This window comes from Dryobates pubescens, chromosome 38 (genome assembly GCF_014839835.1).
Source record: "Dryobates pubescens isolate bDryPub1 chromosome 38, bDryPub1.pri, whole genome shotgun sequence".
In the NCBI taxonomy this organism is placed as follows: domain Eukaryota; kingdom Metazoa; phylum Chordata; class Aves; order Piciformes; family Picidae; genus Dryobates; species Dryobates pubescens.
The window spans coordinates 83,367-100,283 of NC_071649.1; the positions used below are offsets into that span (position 1 = coordinate 83,367).

At 46.4% G+C, this 16,917-nt stretch overlaps 1 protein-coding gene across 1 annotated transcript in view; it reads right to left on the reverse strand.

Moving 5' to 3' along the window:
* MYRIP (myosin VIIA and Rab interacting protein) overlaps window positions 1-16,917 on the reverse strand; it is a 148,689-nt gene that overhangs the window by 33,209 nt on the left and 98,563 nt on the right. The window contains 5 exon segments of the mRNA XM_054177164.1: window positions 6,736-6,885; window positions 7,771-7,851; window positions 8,159-8,256; window positions 9,376-9,456; window positions 12,276-12,412. Coding sequence (XP_054033139.1) covers window positions 6,736-6,885; window positions 7,771-7,851; window positions 8,159-8,256; window positions 9,376-9,456; window positions 12,276-12,412 — 547 coding nt within the window.

Genomic DNA, 16,917 nt, shown 5'->3' on the forward strand with positions numbered 1-16,917 from the left:
CCCAGGGAGGTGGTGGAGTCACCATTACAGGAGATGCTCAAGAGGGAATTGGATGTGGCACTTGAAGTCATGGTTTAATTGTCAGGAGGTGTTGGGTGACAGGTTGGACTTGGTGATCTCTGAGGTTTTTTCCAGCCTTATTGATGCTATGATTCTGTGACTCCTCCTCTACCAAATAATAAGTAGCCCCACCTGTGAAAATAACCAAACAGAAATGAAACTCTGTAAGCTACTCATAAGGGATATTTAAATATTGATTCCAGAGTAGGAGTCCGAACAAGCCTTTTACTGTACTTAGGGGGATAATGATTTAGGGAAGTGCTAGCAGCATAAAATGGCACAGTTGAATCAATGCAAGGCACTGATGTGAACAAGCCCACTGGAGGTTCTGGTAAATCAATTGCTAGGTGCTTTGACAGAAGTAGAAGGCAGAGGTACCAATGCAGCTGTAACCTAAGCAGTGCCTTTGCAGGTGCCCTTGTCTTTTCACCTGTCACTCACATGTTCCCCCATGGCCTTTGCTTCTCTCTTCCTCTCAAACTTGGAATTTTCTATGACATCTTTAGAAAAACAGCAAAAAACAAAGACAGGAGATGCTTCCCAGCTGCATAACACGGGATCACAGGATGTCAGGGGTTGGAAAGGACCCAAAGAGATCATCAAGCCCAACTCCCCTGCCAGAGCAGGGCCATACAATCTAGCTCAGGTCACAGAGGAACACATCCAGATGGGCCTTGAAAGTCTCCAGAGAAGGAGTCTCCACAACCTCTCTGGGCAGCCTGTTCCAGTGCTCTGTGACCCTTACAGTAAAGAAGTTCCCCCTTGTGTTGAGGTGGAAGCTCCTGTGCTGCAGCTTACATCCATTCCTCCTTGTCCTATCACAGGGAGCGAGTGAGCAGAGCCTGTCCCCTCCCTCCTGATCCCCAGCCCTCAGATATTTATATACATTTATTAAATCCCCTCTCAGTCTTCTCTTTTCCAGACTAAAAAGCCCCAGGTCCCTCAGCCTCTCCTCATAAGGCACCTTTCATTTGCAGGTCCTGAGAGCTCAGTTAGTATCCTGTGATGACAGCATTTCTGTATTACTTTGCAGATGAGAAAGTTGAGCAACCACAAAGGCCAGATCCCTGGTTCTGGTGTAGGGCAATGTGAGTCTAAGCTGCTACTAGCACTGGGACATGCTCAAAAGGATAGGGGAAGGAGGTGAGCTGGAAGAGAAGGCTCTGAGGAGACCTTATTGTGGCCTTCCAGTATCTGAAGGGGGCCTACAGGAAAGCTGGTGAGGTACTTTTGAGGGTGTCAGGGAGTGACAGAACCAGGGGGAATGGATCCAAGCTAGAGGAGATGAGAGTTAGGTTAGACATTAGGAAGTTTTTCTTCACCATAAGGGTGGTGAGACACTGGAAAAGGTTGCCCAAGGAGGTGGTGGCAGCCTCATCCCTGGAGGTTTTGAAGGCCAGGCTGGATGTGGCTCTGGGCACCCTGCTGTAGTGTAAGGTGTCCCTGCCCATAGCAGGGGGGTTGGAACTGGCTGATCCTCGGGGTCCCTGCCAACCCTGCCAACTCTGTGGTTTTCATCTCAAGTCCACCTGCAGCCTCTCACAAAGTCACTTCTTTTTCCTTTCCAACAGAGTTCCTTCCCTGGTATTTCCAGGTTGCTCAGTGCCCTGTGCAACTTTCCACATCTCGTTCTGACCCTCTTCTACAAAGCTGTGCTCAGCAGGGCACTCACTCATCAGAAAGCATCACTGCATCTCCTACTCAAACTCCCACTTGACAGAGGCAGAGCGAAGTGTTCTGTTTGTTTGCTGCTCGCTATGACAATAGACACCCTGATTTCATCTAAAAATAAAGTCAGACCTGTCAGGCAGCCCAGCACTGAGCAGCACAGGTTTGAAGTTAGACCTTAAAGCATTGTGACGCCCAGCAGTGTATTAGGAGAGCATCTTTAAAAGAAAATGAAGCTGAAAAAATCACAAATGATTCTTATTTGGATAAGAACATAGGATCACAGGGTGTTAGTGGTTGGAAGGGACCTCTGAAGAGCTTTGAGTCCAAGCCCCCTGCCAGAGTAGGACCAGAGAATCCAGCACAAGCCACACAGGAACACATCTAGACAGGGCTGGAAAGTCTCCAGAGAAGGAGACTCCACAACCTCTCTGCAGAGCCTGTTCCAGTGCTCTGTGATCCTTACAGTAAAGAAGTTCTTCTTCATGTTGAGGTGGAACTTCCATCTATTGCCCTTTGTCCTATCACAGGGCACAACTGAGCAGAGCCTGTCTCCTCCTTCCTGATACCCCAGCCCTCAGATATTTATAGACATTGATCACATCCCCTCTCAGTCTTCTCTTCTCCAGACTAAACAGCCCCAGGGCTCTCAGCCTTTCCTCATAGCGCAGTGCTCCAGTCCCTTCATCATCCCTGTAGCACTGCACTGGACTCTCATCAGCAGATCCCTGTCCCTCCTGAACTGGGGAGCCCAGAACTAGATGCAATATTCCAGATATGACCTCACCAGGGCAGAGTAGAGGAGGGAGGAGAACCTCCCTGGATCTGCTGGACACACTCCTCTTAATGCACCCCAGGATCCCATTGGCCTTCTTGGCTGCCAGAGCACATTGCTGTCCTATGGAGAACCTGTCCACCAGGACTTCCAGGTGCTTCTCCATGAGGCTGCTCTCCAGCAGATCCTAACCTGTGCTAGTGCAGCAAACCACTTTGTCTGTCCTCTTTCCTACTCCCTTTAATGCCTTAAAATCTATCTTGATTTTAAGTGCAATTCATCTGAATTTAGGCCTTCATGGGCTTGATCATAGCATAGCATCCAAAACTATCCTCCTTGATGTTTGTCAGGTAAATGAGTAATACTATAAACCCAAGAAGCAGAAATCTTCTGCCAGAGAGACATCTCAAACTAAATAAACAGCTTTAGAGGGACAACATTTCACCTGCAGAATCAGCAGATGACAGCAAGACTTGGAAAGCACTTAAGAGACATTTGGATCTTCTCATAATAAGCACAATAAACAGGGCGAGGGTGTGTGTTGGTCTCTTCTCCCAGGCAACCAGCACCAGAACAAGAGGACACAGTCTCAAGCTGTGCCAGGGGAAGTTTAGGCTGGAGGTGAGGAGAAAGTTCTTCACAGAAAGAGTAATTGGCCATTGGAATGTGCTGCCCAGGGAGGTGGTGGAGTCCCCATCCCTGGAGGTGTTCAAGAGGGGATTGGACATGGCACTTGAAGCCATGGTTTAGTTGTCATGAGGTGTTGGGTGACAGGTTGGACTTGATGATCTCTGAGGTCTTTTCCAACCTGGTTGATTCTGTGATTCTGTAAATAAAGCAAATACTGTATCCTTTCACACAGCCTCCTGATCCCAGCTCATGTATGAAAGCTAAAAGCTACATCTTGCCTACAGCAGGACACATTGATTAATTAGACACAAAAATGCTGTTTCTGACACAGGGTTGCTGCCAGGTAGGATTTGATGTCAGCTGGTATCAACTGCCTGCAAAGTCAAGCTGAAACAGCTCTCCCACTGTGTCATACAACTGCTGAACAGGATGGGTTCCTCCCCAGAAAACTTGTCTTCAAATATCTCTTTGAGACAAACCTACAAAGGCGTCAAGCACCTGCAAAACCTCCAGGGATTTCCAAAGCAGTGCTGGACCTCAGGCTTAGGGAACTTGGCTTCTCTTAAGAAAAAAAGAAAAATCATCAAAATCAAAGGGGAAAAGGGAAAAACAAGAAAGAAAATAAAACCAAACAAGTGTTGTTATTACACTATGGACCTCAGAATTAGCTTAACCAGTAAATGTCTGCTTCCCCTGAGGTGCATCATAATGTGTGTTTAATGAAATCCTCCTTTTCCCTCTATCCCTAGCTGGTTTATATGCTATAAATTATGGATGAGGTTCTGTTTATATATGCAATCTTTTAGCTGCAAAATAAAGAGCACTAATAAAGCACTTAGAACACACCAGGAAGCCTGCACTCTCATGGTGTTTAAATGGGATACAACATGCCAAATGGTCCTCTGCTCTCACTGGCAATGATGTGCTAGGGAGAAATGGACTGGATGAACAGAAGAGCACCCACCCATTGCTCTAAACTCCTCCTGTCCCAAGGTTGTGCAACCTTTGCTCACTGGTAATGAGAAACAGATGGTGCCATCCATCTCCTTTTATGAGATGGGGAAATAAAAGATTCAGCCTCGTGTCACTATTTTTAGTACGGGCAAGGGACCTTGAAATCTAAGAGGAAAATATCTATAGCTACTATCACCCCACAGTACTGCAGTTAAACAATCAATAACATATTTCAGGGAGATGTGCAGATCAATAGAGTTTGCTCTAGTCAAGCAGGTTGCACGCAGCAGGTCTCTTGGCACTGCGCTGTCCCCACCTTACACTGCTCAAGTTCTCTGCATGCAGCATTTGCTTCATACTGCAGAGAGAAAGTCTGAGGTATTTAATGATGATTTCAAAGCAAGGGATTTGGGATGAGCAGGGAGGGAATGCAGGGCTTCCAGAGCCCACTGGAAGTTACTGGTTGATATGGATGAGCTGCAGACAAACAGGTGCCATTAGAAGAAAAAGGGTTTGGCAGGCAGCATCACACAGATATAGCTGGGATTATAACAACTCCCCTCTACCCTGTAAGCAAGAGATGCTGGGGTCTGATTACACTAAGAGAATTCTCCTCTGTTCAAAGCACTGCAAAGATGACCATGAGCACCCTTTAGAGGACAAAGGAAAACAATCAAACAATCCTGCCAAAGCAAAAGGCAGAAATTGAATTTTTGGGAGGGGTGAGAGAATCCAGACCAGATGGTCAAATTCATTTCTGTTCTTAGCACATTGTGGGAAGACAGTTGGACTAAACAGTGAGAAATGTGTGCTCCCTGTAAACACAGCAGAAGTCCTTATAAAGCACTGTACACACCTGGATCTCTAGCACTGACTGATGACTGCAGAAATTTGGTCATTGCAGCTTTCCTCACCTGAGGGTGACATCCTTGCTACTCCACTATTTCCCACAGTCTACTATTTTGCAGACCAAACTGGGACTCAAACTTGTTGCTTCAGAACAGAATCTCAAAATGTGCTGTGTTCTGCATATGCAGAAGAACTTCTGGTGTGGCAACTGAGGATTTGAACAGTGTGTTTCTTTAGGTTCCATCCTTAAGCTCCAGGAAGAAAACTCCACCGAATCAGACACAAAATTAACACTCCCTCTCCTGGCTCTTCCTTTCCACAAGCCAGCTGACTAGGAGCTACAGAGCAGAGTGCTTAAACATGCTCACCCTGACTTGTTAACAGCAGCAGCTTAAAGGCTTCAGCTTGAAAATCAGCAGGGAATGAGAAGGCAAGTCTGTGTCTCAACGGTTCCAGCCCACTGTCATATTTTGGCATGGCTCTATTTTCACTGCCAGCATACACCAGCACTGGAACTCATCTGTCACTGCCCTCCCTCTCTGACTGAAATAGCCTAGCACAGAATCATAGAATTGTTCAGGTTGGAAAAGACCTTAAAGATCATCTGAGTCCAGCTGTAAACCTAATCCAAGCCTATAGCTGATTTTCACTTCTTTTCCCTTGCTGCTGCTCTTAAAATGTTACTAATGCAGTTTGTCAGATTTTCTTCAGCTCTATAGTAGGAACTAAAGGCAGTGTACTGAGAAATAAGTGAAAGAAAGAGGAAATACCCTCTAGTGTAAGACATAAATGGTGCTCTACAGCTGGGCTTACTCTTTTATGTTGGCAGTGGTTATTTTCTTTCACATAGATAAGGAGAGAAAAACCATTACATAACCCTACCACCGCACAAGAGAAAATACAACATTCAGCAAAACTCCACATAAAACCTAAGTGAGCATAAGTGGTTTGAAATCAAAGAAGAGCAGATTGAGATTCGATGTTAGGAACAAGTTCTGCACCATGAGGGTGCTGGAACACTGCAACAGGTTGCCAAAGGAGGTAATTGAGGCCCCATCCCTGGAGATATTCAAAGTCAGGCTTGAGAAGGCTCTGAGCAACCTGATCCAGTGGGAGATGTCCCTGCTGACTGCAGGGTGGGTGGACTGGATGACCTTTGGAGGTCCCTTCCAACCCAGACCACTCTATAATTCTATATAATAAGTTTTAAGGCATAAACACTGAGGCACTGAGTTCTGTTAGCACTCAAATGAAGCAGTGAGATATCTCATATCACAAACTCAGTGTCTGTGATGCACTTCCACAGCCCGTGGTGTGCTAGGAAGCACACAACTGAGGGGAGGTTGTAGCCAGGTGGGGGTTGGTCTCTTCTCCCAGGCAACCAGCACCAGAAAAAGAGGACACAGTCTCAAGCTGTGCCAGGGGAAGTTTAGGCTGGAGGTGAGGAGAAAGTTCTTCCCAGAAAGAGTAATTTGCCACTGGAACATGCTGCCCAGGGAGGTGGTGGAGTGAGGGAGGTGGTAGAGTCACCATCCCTGAAGGTGTTCAAAAAAGGACTGGATGTGGCACTTGAAGCCATGGTTTAGTTAGTCATGAGGTGTTGGGTGACAGGTTGGACTTGATGATCTCTGAGGTCTTTTCCAACCTTATTGATTCTATGATTCTATGACAGTTTGTCCAAACACCAGTTTAATGCTTGCTCTCTGCAATCTCTCCACACCATTCCAAGCAGGAAACATACTTCTCTGTGACTTCACTCAGCAGCAGAAAGCATGGCTGGCTGCTGCTAAGCCACTCACCCATAAGGTGTAGGAGCCCCTGCGGCTCCCTGGAAACGTCAGCATGCTCTGGTCCGAGACGGCGGCAGACGGCAGCCCGCTGCTGCGTGACGCCGGCCATTCAAAGTCAGCCTCAGCCTGCTCAGCCTTGCTCTTCTGCTTCTTTATAATCTGTGAGCGAAGAAGAAAAGGGGCTCGGAAAATTCTCTCTGAGTCCTTTGGAGAAAAGCTACACTAACCCTGCTATCATTGGACTTTCCCTTTGCTTTTGCTCCACGTTGCGCAGGGATGCTGCTGGCAGCTCTCCTGGGTTTCTTCTCATCTAATCACAATGCCTACAAGTGCATAAGCACCACCACAGAAATCACAATCCATGCCTGGAGGAATACCTGAGTAACTTCACAGAGTGGTTACTTTCCTGTTTAGGAGAGCTCAGCAGGACTCTGCTCCTGCCTCCTCTCACCTGGCTCCCAACTGGCCAAACAAACTCAAGGGGTGTTTGTTCTCACTAGGCCTCCATTTCTGTACTTCATCAGTGCCAGCTTGTGAGCTTTGCAGGAGAAGAATGATCTTTCCAGAACCCAAACACACTGAGGGCTCTGTGCTTCTTTGGGTGTCTCATTAACAGGATTCTGTTTTAACCAAGTGCTTTTGGTGTGTGCTGCAGATGCAGGGTTTAACAGAGGGTAGAGTCAAGAGCCACACTTCATTATGCTGGAGAACTTTGTGCCTTTCAGGAAATGAAGTACAGGCATAAAATTCCATTGACCAGGGTCCTCATTTTCCAAGCAACAACATCACAGACCTGAGGGAGTGGCACCTCTCAGCTCTGAGGGTGCAGGCCATCAGTTCAGTCACTTGATGAAGCTCATTTATAAATTGCTGTGTCTGTGGGACATGGCTGACTAAGCCTATGCTGTCAGACCTGAGGTTGCTACTTGTCACTCACTCTACATTGGTGCCATCCTTTTTGCTGTTAGAAGAGTTAAATGTCACTGGGGTTGTGTTTTGGCTGCTAAACAAGCCAGGGGAAAAGAAAATAAATACATGCCATACCTTCTGCACAATGGTTGCAGCCAGCTCTTCTATGAGGTCCTCCTTGTGCTCCTGCAAGTAACAAGCCTCGTTCTGCTTGTCCTGCATGAAAAGGGATATTAGTAGCTGCTAACATCACATACAACCAGAAACTGTACAGGTCAGGAAATGGGTAACATGGCCTCTTGGCACTGGGGGGAGCAAATTACAGCTACTTAGACTGCATGTTACCTTCTGAAATGCAACGTGCCCCTTGGACACTGGCTCACAAACCCCACTTCCAGCTCTAAGATACTAATTCTCTGTGTTTTCTTGTGCACCTACTTGGTTTCGTACAGCTACCCAAATTAAAAGAAACACAACTGCTCTGTTTCAATTAATCCATTTGTTACAGTGTTTCAAAGGTTACCAGGCTGTCACTGTAGGTCTCTGCCTTAGAAATAGCTTCTTCCACTGCTTCCTCTGCAACACGTAAGGCCACAGCAAGGGTATCCATCATACTGTGTCCTAGGTGAAGAATAAGATAAAACCACCATGGTCTTTGTATATGGAAGCTCATTTTGCACAATGACCTCCAAAATTCAGCCTGATGTTCTGGACATACATTCAAATCTTAGGTTGCTCACTACAAAGTTCATTTCCTCAATCCACAATTATGCACAGTAAAAGAAACACCTTCAGATAGAGCAATCTGTCTCAGTTTTTGTGTCACTTCTCAAATGCAGCTACTAAATATGATAAAACACAGTACTTTTATCTTGTTTGTTTTAGAATCCAGCAAAATATTCAAGAGGAAAGTGTAAGATGAAAATCTGGAAGCTTCCTACAAACACCAACAGAACATAGGAAAAAGAATAATAAAAAAATAATATTAAAACATATATGAATGTGGGAAAGGAAATAGGAGAGAAGGATCAAACCCAGAACATTATGAAAATCACACCAGAAAACATGCACATTTTAGCTGCAGTACTGAAGCAAGCCATCCCAGAAGCATGGTAAACAGAGGACTTCTGGTATCTTGCCAAAAGTTTCAGCTAAAAGACTGCTGGACCTCTGAATGAGATTTACCAGCACTACAAGCCCCTGTACTCTGGGGCCCCCAACACAGGAAGGACATGGACCTGATGGAGCAGGTCCAGAGGAGGGTCACAAAAATGATCAGGGGGCTGGAACACCTCTGCTAAGAGAACAGGCTGAGGGAGCTGGGGTGTTCAGCCTGGAGAAGAAAAGGCTCCAGGGAGACCTAATAGCAGCCTTCAAGCACCTGAAGGGGGCTAGGAGAAGGCTGCAGAGGGACTGTTTGCAAAGGCCTGCAGGGATAGGACAAGGGGCAGTGGTTTGAAATGAGAGAAGAGTAGATTTAGATTGGATGTTAGGAACAAGTTCTTTAGCATGAGGGTAATAGGACACTGCAACAGGTTGCCCAGGGAGGTAGTTGAGGCCCCACTCCTGGAGATACTCGAGGTTGGGCTTGACAAGCCTCTGAGCAACCTGATTTGGTGGAGGATGTCCCTGCTGACTGCAGAGTTTTTTCACTAGATGACCTTTGGAGGTCCCTTCTAGCCCAAATCATTCCGTGACTCCATGACGCTGTTTGAACCAAACAAGCTTTTAGCAGCATACCTTCTGTCTGCTGGTAGAATGTAGAGTCACTGCCACAAATGCTTCCTTCATTTTCAAAGCTTCCTTCAGAAAAACCTCCTTCTGCTCAAAAAAGACAGCACCATGTGGTAAGTGCCACCCAGCAAATGGCAGAGGCATGATTAGAGCAGAATATTCAGTCAAGACAGATAAGCAGAGAATTCCTCTTACCTTTTGTGCAATCCATGACCACAGCAGCTTTTGTACACAACATGATTGCTTTTACACCAAAGACCTCTCATTCATATTGGATGGAGGAAACTATTTGTACAGTGGAAGTGAGAGAGAGAAGGAAGCTACTAGGTATAAAGCTGACATGGTAGAAGGTAAGTGAAAGGGATTTGCCTCTAATACAACATTTGGGCTTGAAACAGATTCTACCTTTGAAAGGGCAATGCTGTATAAATAAGCCAAACTTCAGACACCTGTACTAGTATTTATCTTCAAAGGGAACAAAAGGTTTACCTAAGAGGCACAGGAAGCTAGCAATGACATTTACACTCAAAGGCCTTGCTTAGAAAGGTCTCAGAGAGTGCAGATGCCACTGCAACTCATCATTGCACTGTTTACACTCCCATTCAAGGGCAAATTCAGTGAGACTAGAATAAAGGCAATGCCTCACACTTCTGAAGGATCCATCCCCACAGATTTTAGTTCTGTTGTTTCATTTCTGCTCTCACTGACATGGATTTTCTCATGCTCATAGGTATTTGCTCTGGTCTGGGAAGGAATCTTCTCCAGCATAATGAGACACTTGAACGTGTCCAGAGAAGGGCAATGAGGTTGATGAGAGGCCTTGAGCATAAGCCCTACGAGGAGAGGCTGAGGGAGCTGGAGTTGCTTAGCCTGGAGAAGAGGTGACTCAGGGGAGACCTTATTGCTGTTTACAACTACCTGAAGGGAGGTTGTAGCCAGGTGGGGGTTAGTCTCTTCTCTCAAGCAACCAGCACCAGAACAAGAAGACACAGTCTCAAGCTGCACCAGGGGAGGTTTAGACTTGAGGTGAGGAGAAAGTTCTTCACCGAGAGAGTCATTCGTCATTGGAATGTGCTGCCCAGGGAGGTGGTGGAGTCACCATCCCTGGAGGTGTTCAAGAGGAGATTGGATGTGGCACTTGGTGCCATGGTCTAGTCATGAGGTCTGTGGTGACAGGTTGGACTTGATGGTCTTTGAGGTCTCTTCCAACCTTGGTAATACTGTGATACTGTGTGAATTTGATACTGAGACAGCACAAAGACTAATAAATCAAAAATTACTGCATAGGTTGCTTCTCCTTAGAATCTTTGAGGCCAATTTTTGTAAAGAAACACCTGCAATTTTCACCCAGGACTAGAGGCCATTTATCATCTTACATAATTTCAGAAAAAAAAGACAAAGTGAAGACTACAGAAAATTTACAGTCTTGGTACAGATGTCAAAATAATTCTATTAGGAAAGTATCTGGGCCAACAAATCCAATGAGCTTTCAGGAAATCCAGTAGCTGTGGCTTGAAAAACTTGCTCTTCAAGTTCCCAGTCTGACACCAAATGCCACTTCTTTTAACCTATTTTATATCTCAAATTACTATTAGAGGGTGATGCACTGCAAGACCACAGATCAGGAAGATGTAAGTCTCCTCAAGCTGCATCAGGGGAGGTTTAGGCTGGATGTTAGGAAGAAGTCGAATGTAAGCTGAACATGAGCCTGCAGTGTGCCCAGGCAGCCAAGAGGGCCAATGGCATCCTGGCCTGCATCAAGAACAGTGTGGCCAGCAGGGGCAGGGAGGTCATTCTGCCCCTGTACACTGCACTGGTTAGGCCGCACCTCGAGTCCTGTGTCCAGTTCTGGGCCCCTCAGTTTAGGAAGGATGTTGACTTGCTGGAGCGTGTCCAGAGAAGGGTAGCGAAGTTGGTGAGGGGTTTGGAACACAAGCCCTATGAGGAGAGGCTGAGGGAGCTGGGGTTGCTTAGCTTGGAGAAGAGGAGGCTCAGGGGAGACCTTATTGCTCTCTACAACTACCTGAAGGGAGGTTGTAGACAGGCAGATGTTGGTCTCTTCTCCCACGCAGCCAGTACAGAACAAGAGGACACAGTCTCAGGCTGCGCCAGGGGAGGTTTAGGCTGGATGTTAGGAAGAAGTTCTATACAGAGAGAGTGATTGCCCATTGGAATGGGCTGCCCGGGGAGGTGGTGGAGTCGCCATTACTGGAGGTCTTCAGGAGGAGACTTGATGGGGTGCTTGGTGCCATGGGTTAGTTGTTTAGGTCGGTCGGATTGGTTGATGGGTTGGACACGGTGATCTTGAAGGTCTCTTCCAACCTGGTCTATTCTATTCTATTCTATTCTATTCTATTCTATTCTATTCTATTCTATTCTATTCTATTCTAAGTTCTTCCCAGAAAGAGAGACTGGCCATTGGAATGTGCTGCCCAGGGAGGTGGTGGAGTCACCATCACTGGAGGTGTTTAAGAAGAGACTGGATGAGGCACTTTGGTGCCATGGTTTACTTGATTAGATGGTGTTTGATGATAGGCTGGACTTGATGATCTCAGAGGTCTATTCCTCCCTTCCCTTCCCTTCCCTTCCCTTCCCTTCCCTTCCCTTCCCTTCCCTTCCCTTCCCTTCCCCTCCCCTCCCCCTCTCTTCAAACAGTGACCCAACACTTCCTCTCCCTCTCTTCAAACAGTGACCCAACACCTAACAGGCATCTTTTAAGCATTTACAGCCATCAACACAAAACTAAGATGTGGCCAATTTCAGATCCTTAAGCATGGAAAACTCCAAGTGAGGACAACCCAAGTTTTGGGCAACTTGGTTACTGAATGTATGTCATGGCTGCTAAATTTTGCTTCCAGAGTCTTGAAGCAGGTCAGCTACTAAGAAATCAAAGCAGCTGCTCCTACCTAGTGCATCCGGACACAATCCGCTCTCCAGCCTGTGCTTCCTGTACAAGTTCTTCAGGACTTTGGCACTTCCAAAACACTTGAAGCGGCTTTTGACATTATTGTAGTACCAATCCAGAGACTGGGTCCTTAGGAGCCTGAAACAGACAAGAGAAAAGACACCTTTAGAAGGATTCTACTACAGATTGTACTGGATTTGGCTGAGCTGGAGTTAACTCTCCTCAAAGCATCCTTCTAGCCCCCATGTTTTGCAGTAGTTATTGATAGCACAGCAGTGTTTTGGCTATTGTTGAGTAAGTATCCAGGCTGTGTCTTTCCAACATTTCTCCAGTTCACAGAATCACAGAATGGGAGGAATTGGAAGGGATCTCCAGAGATCATCAAGTCCAACCCCCCGGGAAAGCAGGTTCACCTGGAGCAGATTGCACACAACCATGCCCAAGCAGGTTTTTAAGTTCTCCAGAGAAGAAGTCTCCACAACCTCTCTGTCCAGCCTGTTCCAGTGCTCTGTCAGCCTCACACTGAAGAAGTTTCCCCTTATGTTCAGATGGCAAAGGGATATAGCTTAGCACAGCACAGACACTGTGGATGGGCTCCCCCAGAGAACACCAGATACACCATGCTGATACTGAATCCGAGCCACACAATGCTCTCATCACACATCCATCAAAGTCTTGCTGAGACTCACAGCCCAGGAACTGCCAGCTCTTTGCACTGAAAGTTCCTGCTGAACTATGTCAAGGGTATTTTCATGCCAGCTTTTCTTCAAACTGACAACTGCATGCTGCTTTGGGGCATGGTGTGGTGGGAGCTTGGCAGTGCTGGGTTAAGGGTTGGACTTGATGATCCTAAAGGTCTCCTCCAACCTAAGTGATTCTGTGGATGCCACGTTCAGACATGAGGTGGAAAGTGCACCTCCCCACTAGCTGGCAGATACAGTAGTGGCTAGAATGTCACTGTTGTGGAAGAAATCCAGGCACTCAGCTGTCAACACCCTCTCAGCAGCAGCCAAAATCTCTCCCAGAAAAGAAAGCCATGAAGCCTGTCGATCACAAGGAGCTTTATGGTTCTATCCATACCACTTCTACCCCACCTGTACAAAACATTCATCTCTCTCCATTTCACGCCTGCTTTCCTTTCCACCTTGATGTGTAACAAGCCCTAGATGTTCCTGTAGCCACTGTAGATCATTCAGTGGCCAAAACCAGGCACCGAGAGTGGTGTAAATGGAACTTTCCCCCTTCTTATCTTCTCTAATGCTTCATTCAGTGCCTGGAAGTTACTTTCCCATCATGCTGCCAAATATCTTCCTCTGAAGCCTTTCACTACAAAGTGTATCTTTACACAGCACATTAAAATTACCTGTCAACTCAGATCAATAGTAATTAAGCAGCCACTGGAAGTCTGAAACCAAACGAAAAGTTCAACTCCAAATGGTTGTGGAAAAGCTGGAACACTTGGGTATTATTAAAATGGAATGCTCCATGTGTTCCCTTCAAAGTGCTTTTCATGAGGATATTTTAAATTACAGGATGCATTGATGAGATTTGTGTATGACCTACTGTGCTGATTTTGTAACACAAAAATCCTGAAACATAAAATGGCTTAGGATGGAAGGTACCTCAGAAATCATCTACTCCAACCTCCCCACCATGGACAGGGACACCTCTCCACTAGACTCAGCTGCTCAAGGCCTCGTCCAATCTGGCCTTCAACACTGCCAGTGAAGAGGCAGCCACAGCCTCCCTGGGCAGCCTGTTCCAGAGTCTCACCACCCTCCTGCTGAAGAACTTCTTCCTAGGCTCCAGTCTAACCCTGCTCTCCCTCAGCTTCAATCCATTCCCCCTTGGCCTGCCTCTAGACACTCTCATGAAAAGTCCCTCTCCAGCCTTCCTGCAGGATCCTTTCAGCTATTGGAAGGCAGCTCTAAGGTCCCCCTGGAGTCTTCTCTTCTCCAGGCTGAACCACTCCAGCTCCCTCAGCCTGTGCTCACAGCAGAGGCACTCCAGCCCTTTAATCACCTCTGTGGCCTCCTCTGGACTCACTCCACCAGCTGTGTCCTTCTTATGATGGGAACACCAAAACTGGAGGCAATATTGGAGGTGGGGTCTCAGCAGAGCAGAGTCAAGGGGCAGAATCCTCTCTCTTGCCCTGCTGGCCACGCTCCTCTGGATGCAACCCATCACACAGCTGCCTGCTGTGCTGTATGAGGGCACTGCTGGCTCGTGGAGAGCTTCTCATCAATCAGTGCACCCAAGGCGCTTCCTCCAGAGCTGCTCTTACCCACTCTGCACCCAGCCTGAAAAACACTACCACTGAAATAAATCTTTCTCCCCATTAAGTAAAAGGAAATATTTCACTTTGTCTGAATCCCCTTTTCCCTAGAAATTAATTATATGCAATCCCCCCTGCCCCCCAGTCTTGATTTGCATAAAATACATTTTCACTATCTCAACACTTTTCAAAGGACAGAAATTCCACATCCTGGTCATCTGGTACTAGATAGGATTTTCAGGCAAACCCTGAGAATTGAGCAATGCTGTTACCATTTGTGAATTTATGACCCTCGTTCATGCACACAGCTTGCTGAAGCGAAATACAAACCACCCTGAATGCAAGCAAGTTGTCACCGCTACGCTGAACATGGATTTATTGCCTTCTGCTGTCAGATTTGTTTCTATTTGCTGCAATACATCAATGTGGGGAATTGGGGTTTTTTTGCAGATTTCTGAAGAAAGGCAAAAAAAAAAAAAGGAAGGAAAACCCACTGACAGGACCTCAAAATGAGTGCAGCCTGCTGCTGTTTTTAAGAAGCCAAAGACGTTCACAAATTCATTTCCTGCTGTGCTACAACCACCACCACCACCTCCTTTGCACCTACCCGCTGCAAAGAAGGAAAAATTCAGCCAGAAAGCTCACAGAGAGAAACTTCAAAATGCAAAAACACTCCCAAAACCCTCTCAGGAAGGTCTGCTCCTTGTACTTTGCCTTCATTTGAACGCAGTGGAAGGATCTGCACTCAAAATACAAACCGAGCACAAACAGGCAGCGCACCGCTCCCCCACACGAGAAATGCAGATTGCCAATGAAACAGAACATAAGAGCCACTTGGATGGGTTATTCACATTACCTAAGTGAAGGCTTTCCTTTCTGCAAACTTCATTTTGAATCCAAAGGCTGTTGCAAACCAGCTGACCGACGACGACAACAAAAAGCGAGGTGGAGGAGGCATGAAAAAACATCACAAAAGAGATACAAACTCTGCACCATCAGCATAAAATAAAACATACCAGAGGATAATCCATGCAAATGAATTCTGTAATCCTGATGAGAAAAATACTCAGGGCTTTTAATATAGGCCTCAAGAACACCCAAAAGACAACAACCCTCTGCCGTAAGGGTTGTTTCTCTCCTTACATCGAGAAAAGAGCTGTGAAACGCCAGCAAAGATGAGAAGCTTCATCAGCACGTACCCTCAGAGAGAAAGCTGGACCCAACCAAAGGTTATTTAACAAGAAAGGAAGAAGAAAAAAAATCATTTATAAAAGCCAAAAGCCTTAAAACTTTGCTGGGGAGTGAAGAGATGCAATTTCAGTTCCTATCTTCCTCACTGGTTCTCTCTCCAGCCTCTGCTGGAGTAGGCTGCGCTGTGTTCTTCTGGGAGCTGTACGCGCAGAGCCTCTGCTCTCCGGGATGAGAGGGATTTGTAGCTGTGCGGCTCCACAAGCCCCAGGACAGCTTAAGGAACACTTTATTCAGCTGCAGGCACTGCCGCGTTAGCCAGCAGCGTGACATGACACCTCCAGCATCACACCTCCAAATCCAAGTCCCGAGCAGGTTCCTAGCTGGAAGGTATAAGGAACATATTCCCTTGCCACCCACCCGCTTGTGGTGTGAGGAGGAGTGAGATGGAGGGATGCTGCACGAGCTGCCCAGACATGCTTCACATCTTCAACCAGCACTTCAAGCAAGGAGATTTTCTTGAAGGTTGGCTCAGGCAACCACTGCACCTCAGCAGCTCTTCCCAGAAGGGCCCGAGGACAAATAAGGACTGGGTGAGGGTATGTGATGCTGGGCAACGATAATGCCTCCTGCTGTGGTCAAATGAGCATCCTGGGGGTGCCTTCTAAGTTCCTCACCACTCTGTTGCTGCTTTTGGAGAAAGCAAGCCTTAGAATGACAGAATGGCTTGGGCTAGAAGGGACCTTTAAAAGTGAGCTAGTCCAGTCCTTCTGTATCTTGTGCTCCTCAGGACTAGAGCTCTCGCTGGTTAAGCTTCCGACACACAGGAAATGCCTTTTTTATTCTTCTTCTTTTTTAACTAATGAGTTTTTCCCCCCAATCTGACTTCATAGTCCCTGCATTTAAAATAGTGAGGCTTTCCCTGTTACCCATGAAATATTCTTAGTTGGAAGCTTTATTGTGCAAGCTGTCCAGCAGTCTGACAAAAGCTAAATTCCAGCTTATGGCTGAAAAAACGTAGGAAAAATTCCAAAGCCTTTACAAATTATACAAATGAGACTTTAATCCCAGCTGGCCTCACTAACAGGGGCTCTACATCTGGGCACACACACAGAGAGGCACAAATGTACTTTTCATATGGATTTTCAGCTATTTGAATAATGAAAAATAGAAAGAAGAA